The sequence below is a fragment of the Miscanthus floridulus genome, chromosome 14, assembly GCF_019320115.1.
Source record: "Miscanthus floridulus cultivar M001 chromosome 14, ASM1932011v1, whole genome shotgun sequence".
In the NCBI taxonomy this organism is placed as follows: domain Eukaryota; kingdom Viridiplantae; phylum Streptophyta; class Magnoliopsida; order Poales; family Poaceae; genus Miscanthus; species Miscanthus floridulus.
The window spans coordinates 94823446-94843275 of NC_089593.1; the positions used below are offsets into that span (position 1 = coordinate 94823446).

Sequence of the window (19830 nt, forward strand, 5' to 3'; positions counted from 1 at the left end):
TCATATTTTCTTGGATTTATTCCATAATTTAACGACGTTGTCGGCTCAGTCCTTCGGAGGTTCTCATAGGAGCAGGGTTTGCGTACGTGTGTTCTTAGGGGTGAGTGCGCGTGCGTGTTGAGATCTGTCTGCTCAGTCCTTCGAAGGTGCTCATAGAGATAGGGTTTGTGTACATGTGTTCATGTGTTCATAAGGATGAGTGTACGTGCGTGTTATGAGCATCAACATTGTACTGTGTAATTTAAAAAAAAGACTACCCTAGATATATGTTATGTCTAGATGTATAGTAAAATCTACAATATTTAAAAGAACCTAAACAACTTACAATACAAATGGAGTATTAAAATATTGTCTTTCCTCTTTCTAAGCATTCTAAATGATTCATAGCTGCTGGGGCTGAGGATGAGCACCGTGTTGATTAAATTGTTTACTTAAAGAGTATTGCTATAGAGCACACATGTGTTTCTCCTCCTCATAGCACACAAATTTTTTTTTGTGTCTCTGCCTTGTGGGGTCATCTTGTCGGCACCACCCACTGTGGTGTAGTGTCTTCACTGTTTTGAATTGGGAATTGCGTCGGTTCATTTCCCCAAAGCCCACCGCTTAGTCTTCTTCGCCAGTTCGCTTAGTCTTCCCCAGGTGCTCCCGAGGCGATCGGAGAGACGATTTTGGATCCAGAGGCTGTGCTCCGACGAACTCGTTCTTCTCCGTCGCGGACTCCTTCCAAAGGTGCGTATTAGATCCCATTTCGTGGTGGTGGTGTAGATTTTGTTGTTGTGTGCTGTGTTGAGGGAAGGGGAGAGGTGTTCTTCCACGTCGATTGTCTCGTCGTCGGGGCGATTTGAGAGGCGACCTTTGTGCTCCGCCCCTTGCTGTTTCTGTGCGTCGCCTCCCTCTCACTGATTCCGTTCCAATTTGGTTTGGATTTGGGGTTTTTTGGGTTGTGGGTGTCAGTTTGGTTGCGGCAGTGGATGTGGTTGAGGATTAGGTTGCAGCCCAATCCTCTCCGCATCGCGCGGGGCGCTGGCAGTTTCCTCGCCGCTACTTTGTTTTTGCGCCGCGCATAGGCGGTGGGTGGGGCGGAGGTTGTCAGGCAGGCAGCGTGTGCGGCCGATGTCAGTCCTATATGGCACCGTAAGCTCCTGTCTTTACTGAAAATGCGACATGATGACAACACACGATTTAGTTCAGCACTTAGTTGGATGTTGATACATGATAAACTGCTCAGGTATATACAATCTAGTACACATTAGGAAACAGAAATATATATTGTACAATAATGTACAATCTATCAATGGAAGTTTATTACATTGTCACTTCAATCAATATAAATCTGTGCTGTGAAAAATGCTATTCTAAATTCTGAAATGTTGCTAATTACAACCGGATCTTGCCAAATCCATGCACTCGGCTGTGTTGGAAAATTTGTCAGCTGAAAGTTTCTCCAGCTTCAACTGTTTATGGTTGCTGCATGACTTTAGATTTGCTGTACAGCTGCGCAAATCAAGCTTGGTATTTTCAGTCTTGTAGATTTGCTGCACGGCTGCGCGATATCTCCACATGCGTGTATAATTGTTGCTATTCTGTACGACTGCATATATCAGAACTTAAATGCAGTATTGCAGTCTTTAGAAGTGCTTCAAGAAACCTATAGGAGCTGCAAGAAATGTGGCACGTCTGATCAGCCCAGCAATTAGCCAATCACCAATGAACTTGATCCTACAATTAGAGCTAGAGTATCTTCCTATCATTTACATTAACCTTGCATCAAGCAGATTGATCAATCATTTACTTGCTTGTACTGGAGGCTTCATCGCTTCCATCATCAGATTCCAATAGACAGTATGCCACACCATCTTCAGAATCTACTCTGTCAAAATCATATCCTGGCTTATCATTTTCCACCTTCATATCAGGTATCCTATTTGCCACTGGCGGTTTTATTGCCTTTATGTCTGGGCGGCTACTTAGACTTAACAATTGCTCCTGGGCTACCATTCTTGAACCATTACCATTGCTCTCCACTAGATCTGACACTCGTACCTTCAAGAAGGAATTTAGCTCAGATGAGAAATGAAAATGGTATGATTTTTTTTTCTCAAAGAAAAGAGGGTGCACAGGGGCAATTCCATGAATTTGAGATTGTTTTTTCAGATTTTAGGAACCTGAAGAGGCTTCATGATATCAACTTCTTGGTCCCCAATGTCTTTTAGGGCTTCCTGAGCTTGTAGCTCCATTGAGTCTCTCACAAGCTTACTCAAGAAGGATACATCATCAGACATGACGCCCAGTCCTTTCAAAAGCATTGAACCTAGCTGCAAGCTAGTCTGCAGCGAAAGATTGACAAGACAAAAGTGATCACATGAATTCTTATGTGCTGCTCGGTGAACACAGAATTTATTTACAAAATTACCTCAGCATTTTCCAGGACAACGTCTGTTGCACCTGCTTTCTTAAGATCTAACAAATGCGAGAGGTCTCGAGCTCTAGCGTATATCGGAACCTGTTAAAGCAGAAGGTATTGTCAACAGAGTGTTCGTTAATTTGCACGTCTTTCACTATTTCTTGGTTTCTATATGAGAATATGAGCACGTCTCAACTTGGTAACTAAATCCTGAAATTTCGCAAAGCATAATGCAGTTTCACTTTGGAGATACTTACCGCAGTGAAAGCTTGCCGCAATCTGTTTACAGACTCAATTGTTTTTTCCTTTCCAGTATACATAACCATGAAAGCTTTTGGAAACGTTATGCCAGCAGATTGCAGAACTGAAGGGCGTGAACCATCTCCGTAAAGCACAGGAAATCCTGATTTCCTAGCTGACTGATAGGAGAGAACAAATAAGCTTAGTTAAACACATGAAGACACATCAATCCACCTTTTGTTAGAGAAGGGGAGATGCATTAATCATTATACAAAAATGCTTTCTTATTTCCAACCTTTACAACAGCAGGATTAAGATCAAATGCAACATATGGCCATCCTTCTGTGTCTTTCTCAATTCCAAATGACAATGGTGCAGATAAAAAATTAGCAAGGACCTGCACAAACCTGAAATTTTAGGGTCTGAACTCAAATGAAACAAGAAAAAAAAATCATGCAAGATACCTGTCCCATCTCTCCAAAACCAAGGATTACAACAGGTTCAGTTGCACCGTAATTCACCATCTCAGCAGGCTTCTGCAAAAGAACATCTTAGAGTTCACAAGAAAAATATGCTAATGGTCAATGTGAATGTATTAATGATTGCAGTTACGTACTTCTTTTTCTTCAGATCTTTCATCAATGATCCCTGCTACTCTTCTTCCAACTTCATTGAGTAACGGAGTTAATGCCATCGACAGCACAACAACAATTATAAGCAGTTTATTTAACTCAAGTGGTAGGACACCGAGCCTGTTTGCCAAAGAAAACACCACGAATCCAAACTCGCCTCCTTGAGAAAGTAGCAGTCCTATCCTTACACTTTCTTTAAGAGTTAGCCCGACTCTAGGCCCAATTGCGGTAATTATCAATGTCTTGATTGCAATAAGACCCCCCAACAGCGACAGAACATTAGGCCACTCCCGGATGAGAAGCTACATATCATGCAAAAGGTCAAGATGGATCAACGAGCATATAAACAATGTTTTGTTAACTAACGAAAAAAAACACAGCAATGCCCCTTTAAATGTTACTTAGCAACTGTCCAGCGAATGGAAACGGAAATGAAGGCATGTAGGCCTATGTATCTTAGCCATGGAAAGACATGAACTATTGCACATGAATAAAGAGTGTGATTGACATTCAACCATTTGTTCACTTGAAAATAGAAACAATTGTACCTGCATGTCAATGGAAGTCCCTGTAGTCATAAAGAACAGCCCAAGCAACAAGCCTCTGAATGGCCTTATGTCAGCTTCGATTTGTGTGCGGAAATTTGTTTCTGCAAGAATGGCTCCAGCCAGAAATGCACCCAGCTACATAGGATGATGTTAGGAGGTAAACAATCAGCAATTCAAAAAACTGAAAGAGCACAATCTGGATCTAACTGAAATTTTCAAATAGGACATACTGTATCACTAAATCCCAACTTTTGGGTGATAAGTGATGTCCCTGCGACTGTAAGAAGACAGAGCGCAACAAATGCCTCTGAACTCCTTGACTCTGCAACAAACTGCCAGAATGGTAATTCAGTTTTCATTGTATACTAAACCAAAAGTTTATTGAACAAAATATGAGTATGTATTTCAGAATGTAGAAGGTAACATACCTCAAAGACGCGTCTCATGAGGTATTTCCCGCCAAGGGAAAGTAAGCCAAGTCCGCCCAGTGCCTTTAAGCTCTCAGCTAGTAAAAGTGGCCACAAACTTCGCTCCACGATATTCTGTAACAAAGCCAGTAAATGTTATTGTATGACTCAATGTAATGTGAAGGCAGTGCAGCATGCTCATACTTAGGAACGTGCACAGTAGCTGAACAAGTAGGATGCAGTAATATGTTAATGACTATCTGTATGTTTACAATATCAACCTTTTTTATACTAACTTAGTAACTTAGCATGCAAAATATTATCAACTACAAAATGGTCTTAGAACTACACATATCCTTCAATGAAATTAGTGTAGGTCCTTAGGTTGCATTGTAGCATAATGGGAAAGTATATCAGGTGCATGTTTTGCAGATGAGCCTTCTGTAATTTGATATATCTAAGTGCTAACCTTTTGCGTACCTGACTCTCTAGCACAGGGAGTATGACCAACAGGGGGACAACCGCAATGTCCTGTGAGTATCAGCAGAATACATCCTGGAATTAATACACCTCGCACTCCTCGGAGGATTCATGAATAATAACAATTTTGGAGACTGGAAAATGTATAGAGCTTCAATCGAACACCTGCAGGAGAAGAATTCCCAGTGTAGCTGAACCAAATCTTGTTGGAAGTTCACCTTTCTCGGCAAGAAGCTGCAGACGATATTCATAGTCACTTATCAAGTGCAAAAGGCAAAAAAAATGTAACAGTTGTAAGCATGACAAGTTGCTTGAACAATTTGTGTAACTAAAATGCCGCTGTATGCATAGATGTTAGAGTGCATTTCGTGGGTCAAGCCATTCACCCAAAATAGACAAGCTACAAATGTGAAAGCATGGGGAAACCCAATACTTCAAAGAAAGATTGCTGATGTAATTCCTAAAAAGAATGCACACCTGGAGAACAAAAGCAGATGAAGATAGTGAGAGGGCAGCTCCAATTACTATCGCTTCATCAATACTCCTGATGTTCACCTGCAGATCAAAACCAAATGAAATACTAATATGAAGAATGGCAAAAGAACTGAAGGAGCTTAGCCCCTGGCCATATGAGATGGCTTAATTCTGTACCCTGGGAATGAAACCTCGGGATGGACTACAGAAGACTGGAAGGGTACTTTTCATTTTCAATTTACAACAAATCTTACCAGATCAGGTCTTGAATTAAAGAGAAACTGCAATATCTTTGTTCCTATGGCACCATTAGGAGGAAGCTCGAACGCCGTGAAAGCGAGGGTTGACAAAAGAACCTTCAGGATATCGAAAGGTATAGCAAATCAGCTTTATGGCAGCGCTTTCCAAAAATCCATATGGAAACCAGGTGATCGAGTAGTAAGCCAGGAAACATCAGTGCAAAGCAGAAGGCACATAACGGATTCAGACAGAGAACATTGGCGCCTAGTGATGGTTCATATCACGGAACATCAGCGCAACAGACTTTGTAGTCATAAACTAACAGCCATGCATATATATATGTCATATATGTAGTCAGTAGCACAAGGACGAATAAGCGTACCTGAGGCAAGCCCATCCCAAAGGCGTACCTCGCAAGAGCCTTGAGGCGAGAGAGGGAGAGCTCCAACCCCATCTCGAACAGCTGCGGCTCGGAGGCAGAGAGGTGAATCAATCACTCAAGTAGACCAATGGCGATGCAATAACGCCAACGAGGCTCTAGAGAATGGTACCCACCAGGAAAAGGATTCCCCACTCGGAGAGCAGCTTGACGTCGGTGAGGTTCCTGATGAGACCGAACTGGTTGAGCACGACGCCGGCGCAGAAGAAGCCGAGAATCTGCGGCAGCATTTTGGGGGCGCGGCGTGTAAGCACGGGGCGAGCAAGCGGCGGTGGCGGTGAGGAGGACGGGGGAGAGATACTTCACTGGGCTGGCCTTGACGACGCGGAAGGCGGGGACGACGAGGACCGTGACGCCGAGGAAGGTGAGCGTGTCGAAGCCCAGGTCGTTGATCACCTCGACGGCGCCGCTGGCGAGGTCCATGTCCATCCCCGCGCGCGGCGCCCGGAAGCGGGAGCCACTCCTCCTCCTCTTCCTCCCGGCCGTCCCGTACCAGGGCGCCCCACCCACGCGGCGGAGGACGTAGCGGGCCGACGCCGACGCGGGCGCGGTGCAGGCCTGGGCGGCGGCGGAGGAAGGCAGCGGGTGGTAGCGCGCGGGGACGAGGACGTGGTGCCGTGCCAGCGCCGCCGCCGCCATGGCGCCAAGGCGGGCGGCGGGCCTGCCGAAGCTACAGGAGCGAAGGCGAAGCGGAGAGGCTCACCGGGGCGCGTGGGTGCGTGTGCGCACGAGGACCACCGGAGGGCGAGGAGACGCTGCGCCGTGTCGCGTCCCCGCGCGCGCGCGGGGCGTACCTTTTATCTGGCTGCGTGCGGGGCCTGGCGAACTCGGAGGAGAGCTGGGAAGATGGATAAGGCGACCGGAGCGCCGCGCGGGCCTTCGTCCGCCTCTCGCTGGCGCCTGGCCCTGCCGTCGACGTCGCCGGCTCGGCCGTTACCAGTTCTGTCGCTGTCCACGGCTCCACGCCTAGTGATTCTTTTGTTTAAAAAAAAACAGAATTGCTTTGCTAATACTGTGGCTATGTGCAGTTGCGCACGCTTGCGCTGTGAATTTTGACGCTGCACCATGTTACCAAATCGTAAGAAATAGCAAAAACAAAATACGATCCAATATTTAGTCTGTATGTAGGGTTATGCAGCGTTGTTTGCTCATGTTTAGTTGTACTCTTAAGCAGACTTGCACAGTGCTCAAAGCAAAGTCCAATGCCCTATTATCTAATATACACATACTTGCAGAAGCCTATAGGCACACATATGCTCGCCCCACATACCTCTAGTAGAAACATGAAAATAAAATATGCTTGCTCCACGTACCTTTGGTAGAAACATGAAATCTCTGCTAGAACATAAAGGTGACTTTATGCAACAAAATGTAAACGATCAAACATCATAAAGATACGTTTATATTTACTTGAAAATTGTGCTATATAGTAAGGCCTAATGCAAGCAACCATCAAACCTTAGCGTCCACAGATGTGCAGGATATAGCATTCGATTAGTCGCCTTGCGCACGTTGTCAGTGTCACGTCCCAGAAGCCCAAAGGTGCACAGCATAAACTCAAAATCGGACAACATATTGCTTCTCTAATAAATCAAATCAAATCAAATCACCAAACCCGTCCATAACCCAAAACTTTGGACAACAGACAACAATATATTGTACACATTCTCAGCACTGGTGACGGGAATTACAACAGGAGGAAGGTGTAAGGTGTGCTGACAGCTGACTCACTGCTAACATAAACAGGCGACAACACTATTATACAAGACCTGACAGTCACATAAGGAAACCCATTTTCCCACTCCATACTTTGCAACATGAGACAACAAATAAAAATCTACAGAAAACGAATACCTAGTACAATGGACGCTGCTATCCCTTTTGACGCTCGACAAAAAGAACACATACACAACCCCCGCTATCCGCTGGCATCTGAGTATGTACAGGCGCGATCTCAGGCAAGACCCTGTGGTTTACCAACACTTGGTTCTGTTCTTCTACTTCTCATGTTTGGGGAAAGGATTTGGGGAGCGCTGCCGGCGGTGACTGGTGAATCTTCTCTGGCCTTCGTCTTCAGAGCACCGCTTAGTCTCGCTCCCTGAAAAGTTTCCTTTCGACGTTGTTTTGGGCTAGCATGTGCTTTCAGCACAGACCGCCTGCATGTGCCCAGGATGCCTGGATATAGCCTCAAGCCACTGGTGGGAGGGAGGCAAGAAATCGATTGTTTCATAATATGGCCAGGCCGCTATATCCAGGCAAGGGAGCCTCGGTCATTGTTGGGTGCTTGAGGGCGGCCCCTGGTTGGTGTTGGCGGTCTGTTGGCATTCAACTCCTGAATTTTATTTCAATAAAATATGTGTTAGAAATGGCCAAAGCAGTAACAGTCACCACGAATACACCAGTTACCGGTATCTAATATTATATATAAACCACCATTACCTGCATCCATGTGTCCTCAATATGATGCTCTGGAGAGGTCTCAGGTGACGTAATGGCAGGCGGCAAAGGATGGATGAGTTTTGGAACCACCACCAGATCCCTTCCGAGAACTAAGATTGCACCTGCGTTGTTTGCCGTTCCTGCACGCATACCATATTAAATAACTGGACAATCCAAGTGCATGAGAAAACAGGAAATGAGTCACATCTGAAAAGCTTATGCTTACCACAGTAATTTGTTGCCGAGAAAAGAGTGATCAAGTGACCTTGAGCGAAACGCTCAAAGCCATCCATCACACACTCATGTGCTCGCACAATCAACTGCAGGTCATTGTTGTTGCAGAACTCCATAACTCTATCAGGCTGTGGTGAAAATGCACGTTAAGCGCATAATTCATAAATTATGGGAACCAGCAACAACAAAAAGGGCACAATAACAGATGATACTGACCCCAAAGGTAACAAGTCCAGGGCCCCGTGCATTTGGCCTGAGTCCCTCTACACTATCATTCTCAGTTGGATCAGACCTTTAGCATCAAACAAATAAATCATTAATCATGACATCAACAAATGATAAACAAGGATCTTGCAATAATAATCTGACAACAGTAGCAGTTCAAATACTGACCATAGAAGATCCATAAGAACAACTGAGCCTGCTTCCATGGTAATTGGTCTTTGAAGATTTTCAATTTGTTCTATATGGTTGATGGACCGACCAATACCACCATGCATACAAATTATCTTCTTTTCTATTAGTGCAGCCAAAGGAAGCCAATTAAATAACCTGTTCACACGATGCCAGGTCCAGATTCCATCCCGCTCACCCTTTTAGTGGCAAATAAAATAACACATGTCAGCAGATTTTTTTTTTTTAAATGATGTCAGCAAAACATAGGACAGGCATGTATAGAGGACAGCAAAGATTGAACCACAAACTCATTACCATTCTCTCTATGCACTCTATTCGGAACCCAAAAAGAGCATTGATATCCGCTGCTTCATGATTCCCTCGAATTAAATGTACATTGTGAGGATATTCAACCTGAATTATACAGTGAACATGATTTTAATTTTTTTTAGAAAGAAATGACGCCTGATGAAAAGGCACAGCTGCAATGCATATTTGCAGCCTAGTAAGACTACCTTCAGTGCAAGGAGAAGACTGATTGTCTCCAGACTATGCTGACCACGATCGACATAATCTCCCAAGAAAAGATAATCTATGTAACTGCATTTTTTTTAGTTAAAAAAAGTACATACGAAGTCAGGAGAGCCTGCTACATAAATATCAGGAGCATTTATATCACATAATAAATGAAGAACTTCAACTTTACATCGAGATTTCTATTATTTCTTTTACAGAATAGGCATCTAGGGAGTCTCGGAAACCAAAATAGTTTAGAGTTCCAGATTCCAAAACAATATTAGCCAAATCCAGGAAAAAAAAAAAGGACGTACCCAGTGCAGAGAGCTCCCGCTCTGTGCGGGGTCTGGGGAAGGGTGTTAGTGGCAAGCCTTACCCTCGCCTGTGGAATGCGAGGAGACCGCGACTCGAACCCGGGACCTTCCGGTCACAGGCGGTAAGACTCTACCGCTTGCACCAGGCCCGCCCTTCTAGCCAAATCCAGGAAATAGAGAAAAATAAGAAACAAATCACAAAATACTCACGCAATATCTCCAGCTGTTGAAGGAGCACCGTATTCATCAAATAAGCGCATGAGGTCACCAAATTGACCATGCAGATCACCAAATATCTTAATGGGAGCTTTTAGCTGTAAGACGCTAGGTTCACTTGAAAATATTCTTTCAGCACTATCACACAGATCTGCAATCTCATTGCAGTCAAGAAAGAACTGCCTTTGCACAGGGGGCTTCCAACCACGAGGTTTCAGAAGAGAAGCAATTACCTGGATAATTGGGCCACAAAATATAATTAGGTGAGTAATTAGCAAAGCAATATAGAAATCTTCATCTTAGAGAAAACATCATCTGAAGTGCTTGTTTTTTAGCAGAAGCCATTACGATAATAACTCTTCAGTTTCAAATAAGTATTTCTAGCACATGTTGCTTTTGATATATAATCTTATGCGTAATAGAAAATTTTAGAATACCTTTTTGGGCACACTATTAATAGACATTTGTCGATCTAGTAATTTCCTTGCCGCAGTTGCATTCTCAGGGGTGCCATAAATGACCCTTCTACCTTCATTCTCAAACTGGTCAATCGACAGCTGTCTAACCATGCCACCTAAGGCACCTCCAGTTTCTGCTGCTACCACAACCTACAAGACCAAAATATGTGACTAGTGTCAAAACAAATAAGAACTATTTTCGGGCAATGACTTCTAAGATAAAACATATTGAATGTCTAAATAAGAATAGAATAATTAAATTTAAACAAGAAGCAAAATGAACTACGTTTTCAACTCACTGCTCTATGGTGCAACCGAACCCCAGGAGGTGGTGTTGAATTGTTCACAAGAGCAGGATCTGGTTTTATGAGGCTTGAATTTTGCTTGGTACTTGGTGCAGCGTCTGGAGACTGTTCCCTGTCAGGTGAATGCTCCATCTCACCGTTAACTTGCCTAGCCTTTACAGCAGCTAAAGTAGCACTGATTGCCTCAGCCTCTGCAGCTGATGCTTCAACCAAATAATCAACACCTTTGCTCAATCTTCTGCACAGAAAATAAGTTTGAAACACACATCTCAATGCATAGAAACTTCAAAGAAAACTCAGTTCTGGTCTAGGAGACAAATGATCCAAACCTCTGTCCCTGGATAATGGCATTCTCAGGACTAATATCAGTATACATGTCCCCATTGACCGGAGGAGCAACCGGAGTCCCAAGAACAACAGCTCCATCAGGACTTGAAACTGTAACTGTTTGTCCTGATTGTTCATCGTTGTAGGCATATCTACCAGCTTCTCTTTGTACATTTGCAGATGCAGCAGCAGCTGCTGCATGATTAGCTGCACTGGTTGTTTCAGCAGCAGCAAGATCTTCAGCAACTAGGAGGTCATCTAGCAGCACACCTGTGGAGCAATTGCATTAGATTTGGTATCAATAGACTAAGATAATCAACCTATGTATCTGAGACAAAAAGAAATGTCAGAAATGCAGTCCCAAAAACCACATCTAGAAAAACTCTTAGGAGTTGCACAGTGATGAGCATAGTGAAAATTCTAATTATGTTTGTGCTAATCACTTGGTACCCGAAATTCCTAATATCTTCTCCAAGATGAAAAGGATTATAAGGAATGTGTATCCAACGAGCATATCCAGTAAAGATGTCTCAAGAGTAACATTAAAAGGAAGCACATGTGTCTGATAACTGACAGGAACATGGCAGATTCTTAAGCTTCATGCATAAGAACGTCACTTACGTGATCAAAATAAATCAAATCACAGAGGAAACTATGTACAAATGTATATATCATTCAATAATGGAACCAATACCAAGTACATGGCATGGGGCTGATGTGAACAATTACTATTACTGCCAAGGATCCATCTCAGTAGAACAATCAATGCAACTGAGACACGGTTACTCAACAATCAAGAAATGAAATTAAATTGCATACAATTAAGTTCAGAATTAACCTTCTGTTCTCTTAAACCTTAGTATCAAATTTTGTAAATAAGGAAAAATCATCTGTAAGTAAATGTCTGGCACTGTAAATGCAGGAAATCTGATCTATAACATAGTAACATCAATCAATAACTTCAGCTAACCAAAAAATTACCAATGAAGGTATGTGCATCAAACAAGAAGCAAGTAGCATTCGAAAAGACCAAGTATGTGTAGCTTATACAACAATGGCCAGTCACCTGAAGTTGAAAAATATAATGCAAGGGCAGCTTCAGGTGATTAACCTTGATTTATTTATCTGCTGGAATCTATATCAAGAATTGTTTCTTCAATATATATAAAAAGGGCGTACCCAGTGCAGAGAGCTCCCGCTCTGTGCGGGGTCTGGGGAAGGGTGTCAGTGGCAAGCCTTACCCTCGCCTGTGCAATGCGAGGAGACCGCAACTCGAACCCGGAACCTTCCGATCACAGGCGGTAAGACTCTACCGCTTGCACCAGGCCCGCCCTTCTGTTTCTTCAATATATATGCTCCAGGAAATTTGAAGCAATCCAATTCAGTAATCAATTTCATGCAAACAAGAGAAATCAATGTTTTCCATAAAAAATAGGACAGGTTCAGTCAGAGAAAACAGGACACACGTGGCAAGAGGGGAGCAGAGATGTATGATACTTGATATCAGAAATTAGATGAACTAAGAGACTGAAGTGTCTTACCTCCCCGTAAACCTCCATAAACAAATATCAGATCACCAACAGCGGCAGCTGCATGCCTGCACCGCCGTGTAAGCTCTACAGAAGCATCACCACCTGCTGCATCTGCACTATATCTTCCTGTCCTTGGAGTTGTAACTACTGATTTGGTATCACACCAAACTCCAGCAGCAGTGTCCAACACTGAAAAGGCAGCATGGCACAGAAACTAAGTAGATAGACATGGAAATAGAAATATTACTTACATAAAAGATTGAGTGGTCAATGCTGAAAGTACTGACCATGTTCAGGTATTTTACAAACCATATGCTTTAATGAAAAAGGTCATTTGCATTACAAGTAGCCAGTAACGACACAAGTACTTGTATTTTAGGTTCAAGAAAACGCTAGGCGCTAGGCAGGCGCCTAGGATGCGTAAACGTAGATTAAACGCGATTAAACGTTAGTACGTATTAGGAGATTTGGTTGTATAAATGTAAAAGAATAAATAGAAAAGGAAGAGCAATGTCATCACAGCCCACTCGGCCCACTAAGGCAGGAAGCCCATTAACCCATATAAACACTCACGATACCCTACCACCACTGATTCCAGCAGCCAATCGCCCAATCCTCTCACACACAGCCCCGCCGCCGCCACTCCGCCGGCTTGCCCGCGTGTTCCTGTCCGTTGCTCCCCCTCTCGATGGTGCGCCCCCTCTGCTCCTCCTGCGCTCGCCCCGTCCGCTCTTCCATGCGCGCACCTCAACTCTGCCCATGCGCACCCTGTCCTCTCCCTCTCCATGGCACCTCTGCTTCGGCTGCGCACATGGAGAAATCGAGCAGAAGGGGCTAAGTCCAGCAGGGGGTGAGCGAAATCGAGCAACGTGGACACCACGAGGTAGGCATAGAAGGAATCATAATCCAACGAACCATTTTGCCATCCTAATCTCGTTTCTTCTCTTCCTTTCTTTGCCATCCATGGGTTCTGGTAGTTCATGGTGCGTTTAATTGAACACCTATGGCCTAGGCGAGACAATGGGTCTCCGCCTAGCGTTTAAGCGCGCCTAAACGTACGATTAATGACATTTTTTCAAACCTTGCTTGTATTTACTAATCAACCATAGCAGCATATGAGCAATTTACCAACAACAAAAACTACAACGTTGCGCTTAGTAAAAGATAGTAATTATTTCTAAATTACTTTTCTGCTAGTAACCTGCAAAGAAACTGAGATCTATATGTTGACTTGTAATAGAAGTGGTATAATTTGCAATCGATTATCGAATACCATGAAAATATGCTGACCAAAGAAAGTTAAAAATATGGAACCTGCAACACTTGAGGAGTCTTCTACCATGCGACCACCCCCAAGAGCCCCTCCTGAGACATGAAGCCGTGCATTGACAAAAACCTATTGCAACAGAAGAAAAAAACATTACATTAATAACACTTTGGATAAATCTCAACTTCAAATAAATAAGTGAAAATAGGGAACAAATAGGTAGACAACTTACAGCTGCATGTTGATATCTGGGTGATGGAGACACACCAGGGGCAATTGCCCACTCCCAGCGCCCATCTCTATGCTTAGCAAGCCCATATGCACTCGATAGGGGCTGATGATCAGAGTCAAGGGGGAAAAGACAAAAGAATGTCATTATTTGTGACTAAGTATGCTTTGCAAAGGAAATTAGACACAGGGACCACTGTAGTTTCAAAATCCAGTGCAATTACAGAAAGTCCCATCTTAGAGGTCTTTAATTTGATTCAATAGTAGCACGCTGATCAAGTGGATACAGATTTAGTTTCATGGCCAGGTGAGCAGGATTTTTTTCAGACTGATCCAAAGTTCATATAGGACACAATTTTGTAGGTAACTGACTCAAACATACCATTATGGATTCTGTACACTTGAAAATCACTTTAAAAGAACTCATCCAATGTCACAGAAAAGGATGTGATAACAAGACTAAAAAGAAAAATATGCATCATATAACAGACGGTGCTTCTAACTATCATTCATCTAATTACCAGAAATGCCACATTGAACCCTTATGCAACTTAAGCTGCCTTTAACTCCAAAAAACAGAGACAGGCAAATTTAATACCCTATACTCCTATTAGAATAAATTATAAATGGTCAAGCAACCAAATATCCCCAATCAGCAACTCCTAAATTTTGCTAGACTACAGGAGATGCTACTCCCACAAATAACATGGCACTTACCACACTATTTGCATCCCTTCCACCACAAAGCAAAAGGAGGCCATCAGAACGGGCACTAGCAGTTGCATACCTGTGCATCACCATGTAATACAGTTAACAGAGAATACACAGGGAAAGAAACATATATACATTCAGCAGCTTACAGAAATATGGTTTGAGCAGATTATCTCACTACAACAAATAACTAGATGTGGAGTATAGTCGGTAGCGAAAGGTTCCATCCAATCAGATGTATGGTGTTTGTCATACAAATAGACTGAACAAAACTTTCTTCGTAGTTTTAGCACAGCTTTGTAAGACAACAATAATATCAGCTGTACAGGGAAAGGTAAGGAAAAAAGACTGATGATGTTATTCTTCTGTGCAGGGGCGATGTGGGTGCTACGGATTATGGAAGGCAAGGTATGACCTGGTTTTCACCAAGGTGCTGATAGATCCAAAGACGATGATGCACAAGCTGATGGCATTGCTGAAGTGCTCAAGGTGCTGGTTCCAGACAAGAAGGCCACGATGGAGGCACAAATGTAGAGTCTGACGCAGCTGGTGGCAAATGTGTAGCCTTGTTCTTTTAAGGCTGAGTGCTGCTTTCTATTTTACTTTCGGTCAAGAGAGTGCTAGTGTCTTAGTGATGCTGGTCCTGTTGGTTTCTGTGATGTGGGAGGAACTGGTTGGAGAGGTGGTATCTGGTTGGTCACGGTAGTTAGAAGTTTGGTTGTCGAAGCTGGTTGTTGAGTCTTCCTATGGTAGGGAGGTTCAGTACTTTTGGTTGTAAACTGCCTTACTCCAGTAACTCCTATTAAGCTTTCAATAAAGCTGGGCCAAGTGGTCTTTGGTCCAAAGAAAAAGTTTTCCTTAATTGCCCCAGAAGACATAAAAGCAGTACTAAAACTAACAATGGTGCCAGAACAAGCAGCTGCATACCACACAGAATGATAGAATAAAAAGGGAAGAAAAGCACTGGGAACTTTACTATAAATTACGAAGCAATTTAACATGAATCAAAAGCAGCTCATTAATGTATGCAGCAACATCATGCCATGAATCGAAGTGTTTTAAGCTCATTGATTTAAGTAAGAATCCAAAAGGGCCAAAATTTCCTCATTATTATTGGAGCACTTGCACTTACATGCATGGTGGTGGCCCTTCACCTTCCGGCTCAAGTTTTCTCCATTCATATGGCTTAGCAGCAGTATCAAGGGCCCATACATCTGCCAAGGGCCGTTTTCCTGAAACATCGATGCAGTCTTGCTATCAATATTGGTTAGCTGGAACGATCTGCATGTAGCTATAATCTAGACATGACAGACGCATAAGCAAATTCCTACCATCATTGCCACCAATTGTCAATAAGAATCGCTGCCCAACCAAGGCCATCACATGTCCATACCGTGGACCAGGACCAGGACCTTGAACCACAACTCTGTGAACAAGAAATAGAATGCTCAGCAGATAGTTAAACTAACAGTCCAAATTTAAACCACAGTAGAATAGTAACCACCTATGCCATCGCGGTCGTTGTTGTGTAAGATCCAGAACATGAAGGTCCTCAGCCGATAAGCCAGCAGGGCCAATTCCACCCTAAAAGGTAACAAAATACGAAGGGATAGATGACAATCACTGTTGCATCAGCACTCGTCTGACAACAAAATTGACACAGCTAAGCTAGGTACCTGAATGACCACCATTGTTCCAACGGCAGTGGCTACATGTGCAGCTCTTGGTGAAGGAGGTTCACCAAGTGGAGTAAGCCTGGCAACAATAATGTTGCGGTCAAATTGAACTAATAAGTGGTACATAATATCCAGAAATGGGCATAAGATCCAACAAACTTGGGAAAAGATAACGACAAAACATAGTATCTGAGCACTGCATTGCACAGAATACAGACAATTCCTGAAACACTGTACCTGGTCCACTTATTTGATAACACATCATAACAATGGACATCCGCGGTGGCACCAGCAAGACCTGTGACAGATCCATACAGAAAACATGGTTATGGTAAGATTTCGTCAACTTTTGCACCTAAAGGAGATAAAATTCCATTTGAACACTGGCTAAGGTCCTGCAACATTTCCAATATTGTTTTGAGTGATTTATATGGTAGTTGGTACAATAAAAGGTGTGACCCTCTATTATTATTATGCCTCGAGAACTTGAAAGACATCTGACTTCAGTTCAGCCTACAGTGTTCAGCTTTTGAAGCAGTACATTTCAATCTAGTTCCTAACTGCTTCAAGCTTACCCTACAGTGTTCGATGGATCTCTCTAATGTCTGACCACAGCAAAATTTCATAGAAACATTACAATATGGGGCCATTGAATATTCCTTTTACCACAGAATCATAATGCTAACGCAAAAGGATAGCAGCAAAAATAGGCATAAAAGAGAACCATAATGTCCTAATTGTTCTCAATATAAGAATGTCCCACAGGCCACAGCTGTAATAAAAATTCTACTTTGATGAGTAACTGCAATTAAAAAGTAATAGAGTATTATTGTTCATTGTTCATTAACTAAGCTTGGCAACTCAAACCATGTAAAAGCACCATATTTGGCCCCGAAGTAATAGCATGCACACATGGAGTTACCAAACGACATAGTGCCTTGGCATTTCACTAATAATTACTGTCCAAATCAGACGGCAGTTCAAATTCCGAGCCAGTTATTTGTTTTTATCATAATCCTACCTATAAGTGCAAGCGCGCTCAAGGGCCAATTTCACTAAATCGTAACTTAAAATGACTGAAACACTAAAGCCACAATCTCCTCTAGCATATCCCCTAAAGCATTCTATCGCAAAACAGTTTTTCCCCAGCTCCGACTCCAAAGCGAGATTAACAAGCAAACCCTGCCTATTGTTCCCTTTCAATTTGCTTTGAACTCTAGCTCTCAAAAAACTACAATAATCATCTGAAACAAGAGTACGCTGAGGTTGAAGGGGGCATACGGATCCCAGCGCTCCCAGCCGACGAGGGCGGCGTGGCGGAGTTGCCCTCGAGTGCGGTGGCACCACCAAAGAGTATCAGGCGCGGGCCCACATACCCGGGCGAACCCTCCTCCCCGACTGCCGGTACTGCGGTGAGCGTGTGGCCGCACCGGCACCCCGGCCCGTCCTCCTTCTTGTCCATCGCGGCGTCCACCACCGTGTACCCCGGCGCAGGCCTGGGCCCCGCCACCGGCCCCGGGTACGCGGCCGCGGCCGTGGGCGTCCCGGGCGCGGACGGGGACTGGGACGGGGACGGGGACGCCGTGGGGGTCTCGCTCCCGGACACTGACACGCCGCCGCGCGCGTCGGAGTCGGAGTCGGACTCCGTCGCCATGCGCGAGTCCACGTCCATCGCCGCCGGCCAAGCCTCGCCTCCTGCTGCCCCTAGGGTTTCGCGAGCTGAGCACGGGGATCCCCCCACGCGCGCGCACGAGCTGAGCCTCGGGTAACCGCCGCCTTAGGAGACGGTCGAGCTTGCGGCGGCCAGCGCGGCCGCCATCACCCTGAGATAACCCCTATGATTGGCCGCTCGCCGGCGGCGGCGAGGCGTGGTGGTGGCGCTCCGCGACGAGCGAGACTCGGGTCGGGTCGAGGCGAGGCGATGGGATCGCGAGGGGACGGGGAGGAAGGTAAGCGGAGAGGCCCCTGGGAGATTTGGGAATTGCGCGGGGAGAGTGGTGGTGAGGATGCGGGTGTGGGGGAGGCTGGAAGTGGGAGTGGGAAATGCGGGGGAGGTGGGGGACTCCAGTGGAAAAGAGAAGTGAAGAAGAGACGGCGGAGACGACGGAGGACGGACAGGGAGAGGGCGCCGTGTAGTGCTGTCTATAGTGTGACAGAATTTTCCCAGGAATATTTGTACAAAAGGTTGGGTTTGTCTCCTGGGATTCTCATTTTCACCCTTCGATTTTGTCGTATATTTTATAAGAGGAAAGAGGTGTCATTTTAGTGTCTTTTTTAATTCAAACATTTTGTCGACCAAATAGAGGGAGACAAGACGACTTCAAAATATGTGTTTAATGATCTTGCCGTTAAAGTAAGAGAATATTGGTTTTATAGCATCGAAAGATCACGAGATTCGAAAAATATTATCAAAAGAATTTTGTTACGTAAAATACCACTAAAAGATGCAACTATTGTCTGAAACTAGCATTCCGTCACGTTGAAGGTAACAGCGTCAGCATCTAAAAGCAAAAATAATCCAACTCCCAGCCGCTAGCAAGATGTAGCGCGCGTCGGCGAAGAACTGCGATGGGTACGCGTTGATGGACGACGCGTGCTCCACCAGGCACCAGCCGCCGGGGCGGCCTGGCCTTGGCGCGCCTCACGGCCGCCTTCCGCCTGGCGAGGAAGACGGCCACGCCAGCGAGCGCTGCGACGACGACGACGTTGGGGAGCAGTGGTAGGACCGCAGGGGAGAGGCCGCCCGCCGCTGCAGAAGATGCGGAGGCGGGAGCTGGCTGGGGCTAGAACTGGAAGGAGGAGCACTCTCGTGACGCAGAGAGGCGGCGTGCTATCCCTAGCGGCGGCGAGGCGAGGCCAGCCATCGGAATGGGGGAGGCTGAGGCCGGCAGTGGCCGGCACCGGGGCAAGCGCGGTGTGCGCGGTGATGGACGAAGGCGGGGCTAGGGAGGGGGCCAATGCCGAGCAAACAGCGTCGCCGACTCCGCTCCGCACCAGGGGCCCAGCGTTGCCGCCTTCTTCGAAGAAAATCGAAGAGATGGCTGAGGCAGGCACCGCGAGCAAGCGGTTAGCAAGCTTGCGTCACAAGACTCCGTTTGAGTTCTAGACGCCTGCCAGACTGGCAGCATCGGCTATTGCCCTGTTGGTTTGGGCTGATAAGCCACGGCTGAAAGTACCGTTGACTGATTTGTTGTGAGAGAAAAATATTATTCGTTGGCTAAAAAAAGTACGGCTTATAAGCCAAGCGAACATGGCGTATATAAGCCGGGCACCGGGTCACCTGGACCCTCATCAGAACATAACCGCCGAGCAACAACTGGCAATGCGCCCGGTTGTGCTCGTTTCCA

The 19830-nt window shown here is 44.9% G+C and overlaps 2 protein-coding genes across 7 annotated transcripts; both read right to left on the reverse strand.

Moving 5' to 3' along the window:
• Positions 1 to 1233: 1233 nt before the first annotated feature.
• LOC136504607 (K(+) efflux antiporter 3, chloroplastic-like) lies at positions 1234 to 6694 on the reverse strand. Of its 5 annotated transcripts, none has more exons than XM_066499566.1 (18): positions 6171 to 6692; positions 5981 to 6082; positions 5808 to 5888; positions 5440 to 5541; positions 5189 to 5266; positions 4877 to 4945; positions 4712 to 4762; positions 4253 to 4366; positions 4055 to 4156; positions 3825 to 3959; positions 3261 to 3578; positions 3109 to 3180; positions 2940 to 3041; positions 2662 to 2823; positions 2414 to 2503; positions 2166 to 2327; positions 1756 to 2043; positions 1234 to 1657 (listed from the first exon to the last, which is right to left on the reverse strand). In XM_066499566.1, the coding sequence occupies exons 1-17, from the start codon at positions 6501 to 6503 to the stop codon at positions 1789 to 1791; spliced, it is 2328 nt and encodes a 775-aa protein (XP_066355663.1). In that variant the 5' UTR covers positions 6504 to 6692; the 3' UTR covers positions 1234 to 1657; positions 1756 to 1788. The 5 variants fall into 5 exon arrangements, with proteins under 5 accessions (XP_066355663.1, XP_066355662.1, XP_066355664.1 ...); XM_066499565.1 differs by having other exon boundaries at positions 1762 to 2043; positions 6171 to 6691; XM_066499567.1 differs by having other exon boundaries at positions 1234 to 2043; positions 3109 to 3177.
• Positions 6695 to 7429: 735 nt separating this feature from the next.
• On the reverse strand, positions 7430 to 18517 carry LOC136506088 (serine/threonine-protein phosphatase BSL2 homolog). Of its 2 annotated transcripts, none has more exons than XM_066501218.1 (21): positions 17765 to 18517; positions 16721 to 16781; positions 16484 to 16562; positions 16312 to 16391; positions 16139 to 16233; positions 15940 to 16039; positions 14814 to 14883; positions 14101 to 14202; positions 13916 to 13997; positions 12611 to 12790; positions 11072 to 11339; positions 10737 to 10977; positions 10417 to 10587; positions 9974 to 10212; positions 9449 to 9533; positions 9249 to 9347; positions 8931 to 9130; positions 8754 to 8829; positions 8530 to 8665; positions 8304 to 8443; positions 7430 to 8196 (listed from the first exon to the last, which is right to left on the reverse strand). In XM_066501218.1, the coding sequence occupies exons 1-21, from the start codon at positions 18153 to 18155 to the stop codon at positions 8110 to 8112; spliced, it is 2982 nt and encodes a 993-aa protein (XP_066357315.1). In that variant the 5' UTR covers positions 18156 to 18517; the 3' UTR covers positions 7430 to 8109. The 2 variants fall into 2 exon arrangements, with proteins under 2 accessions (XP_066357315.1, XP_066357314.1); XM_066501217.1 differs by having other exon boundaries at positions 10737 to 10980; positions 17765 to 18515.
• Between the last annotated feature and the right edge of the window lie 1313 nt (positions 18518 to 19830).

Excerpts from the sequence above, each read along its gene's own strand:
- LOC136506088 (XM_066501217.1), bottom strand. The coding sequence starts at position 18,155 with ATGGACGTGGACTCGCGCATGGCGACGGAGTCCGACTCCGACTCCGAC. Across the intron at positions 10,213-10,416 it reads TTAATAGTGTGCCCAAAAAG|GTAATTGCTTCTCTTCTGAA; the intron begins GTATTCTAAAAT and ends CCAATTATCCAG. Across the intron at positions 8,830-8,930 it reads GTTCTTATGGATCTTCTATG|GTCTGATCCAACTGAGAATG; the intron begins GTCAGTATTTGA and ends TTGATGCTAAAG.
- LOC136504607 (XM_066499566.1), bottom strand. The coding sequence starts at position 6,503 with ATGGCGGCGGCGGCGCTGGCACGGCACCACGTCCTCGTCCCCGCGCGC. Across the intron at positions 4,946-5,188 it reads CATCTGCTTTTGTTCTCCAG|CTTCTTGCCGAGAAAGGTGA; the intron begins GTGTGCATTCTT and ends TATCGTCTGCAG. Across the intron at positions 4,157-4,252 it reads TCATGAGACGCGTCTTTGAG|TTTGTTGCAGAGTCAAGGAG; the intron begins GTATGTTACCTT and ends CCATTCTGGCAG.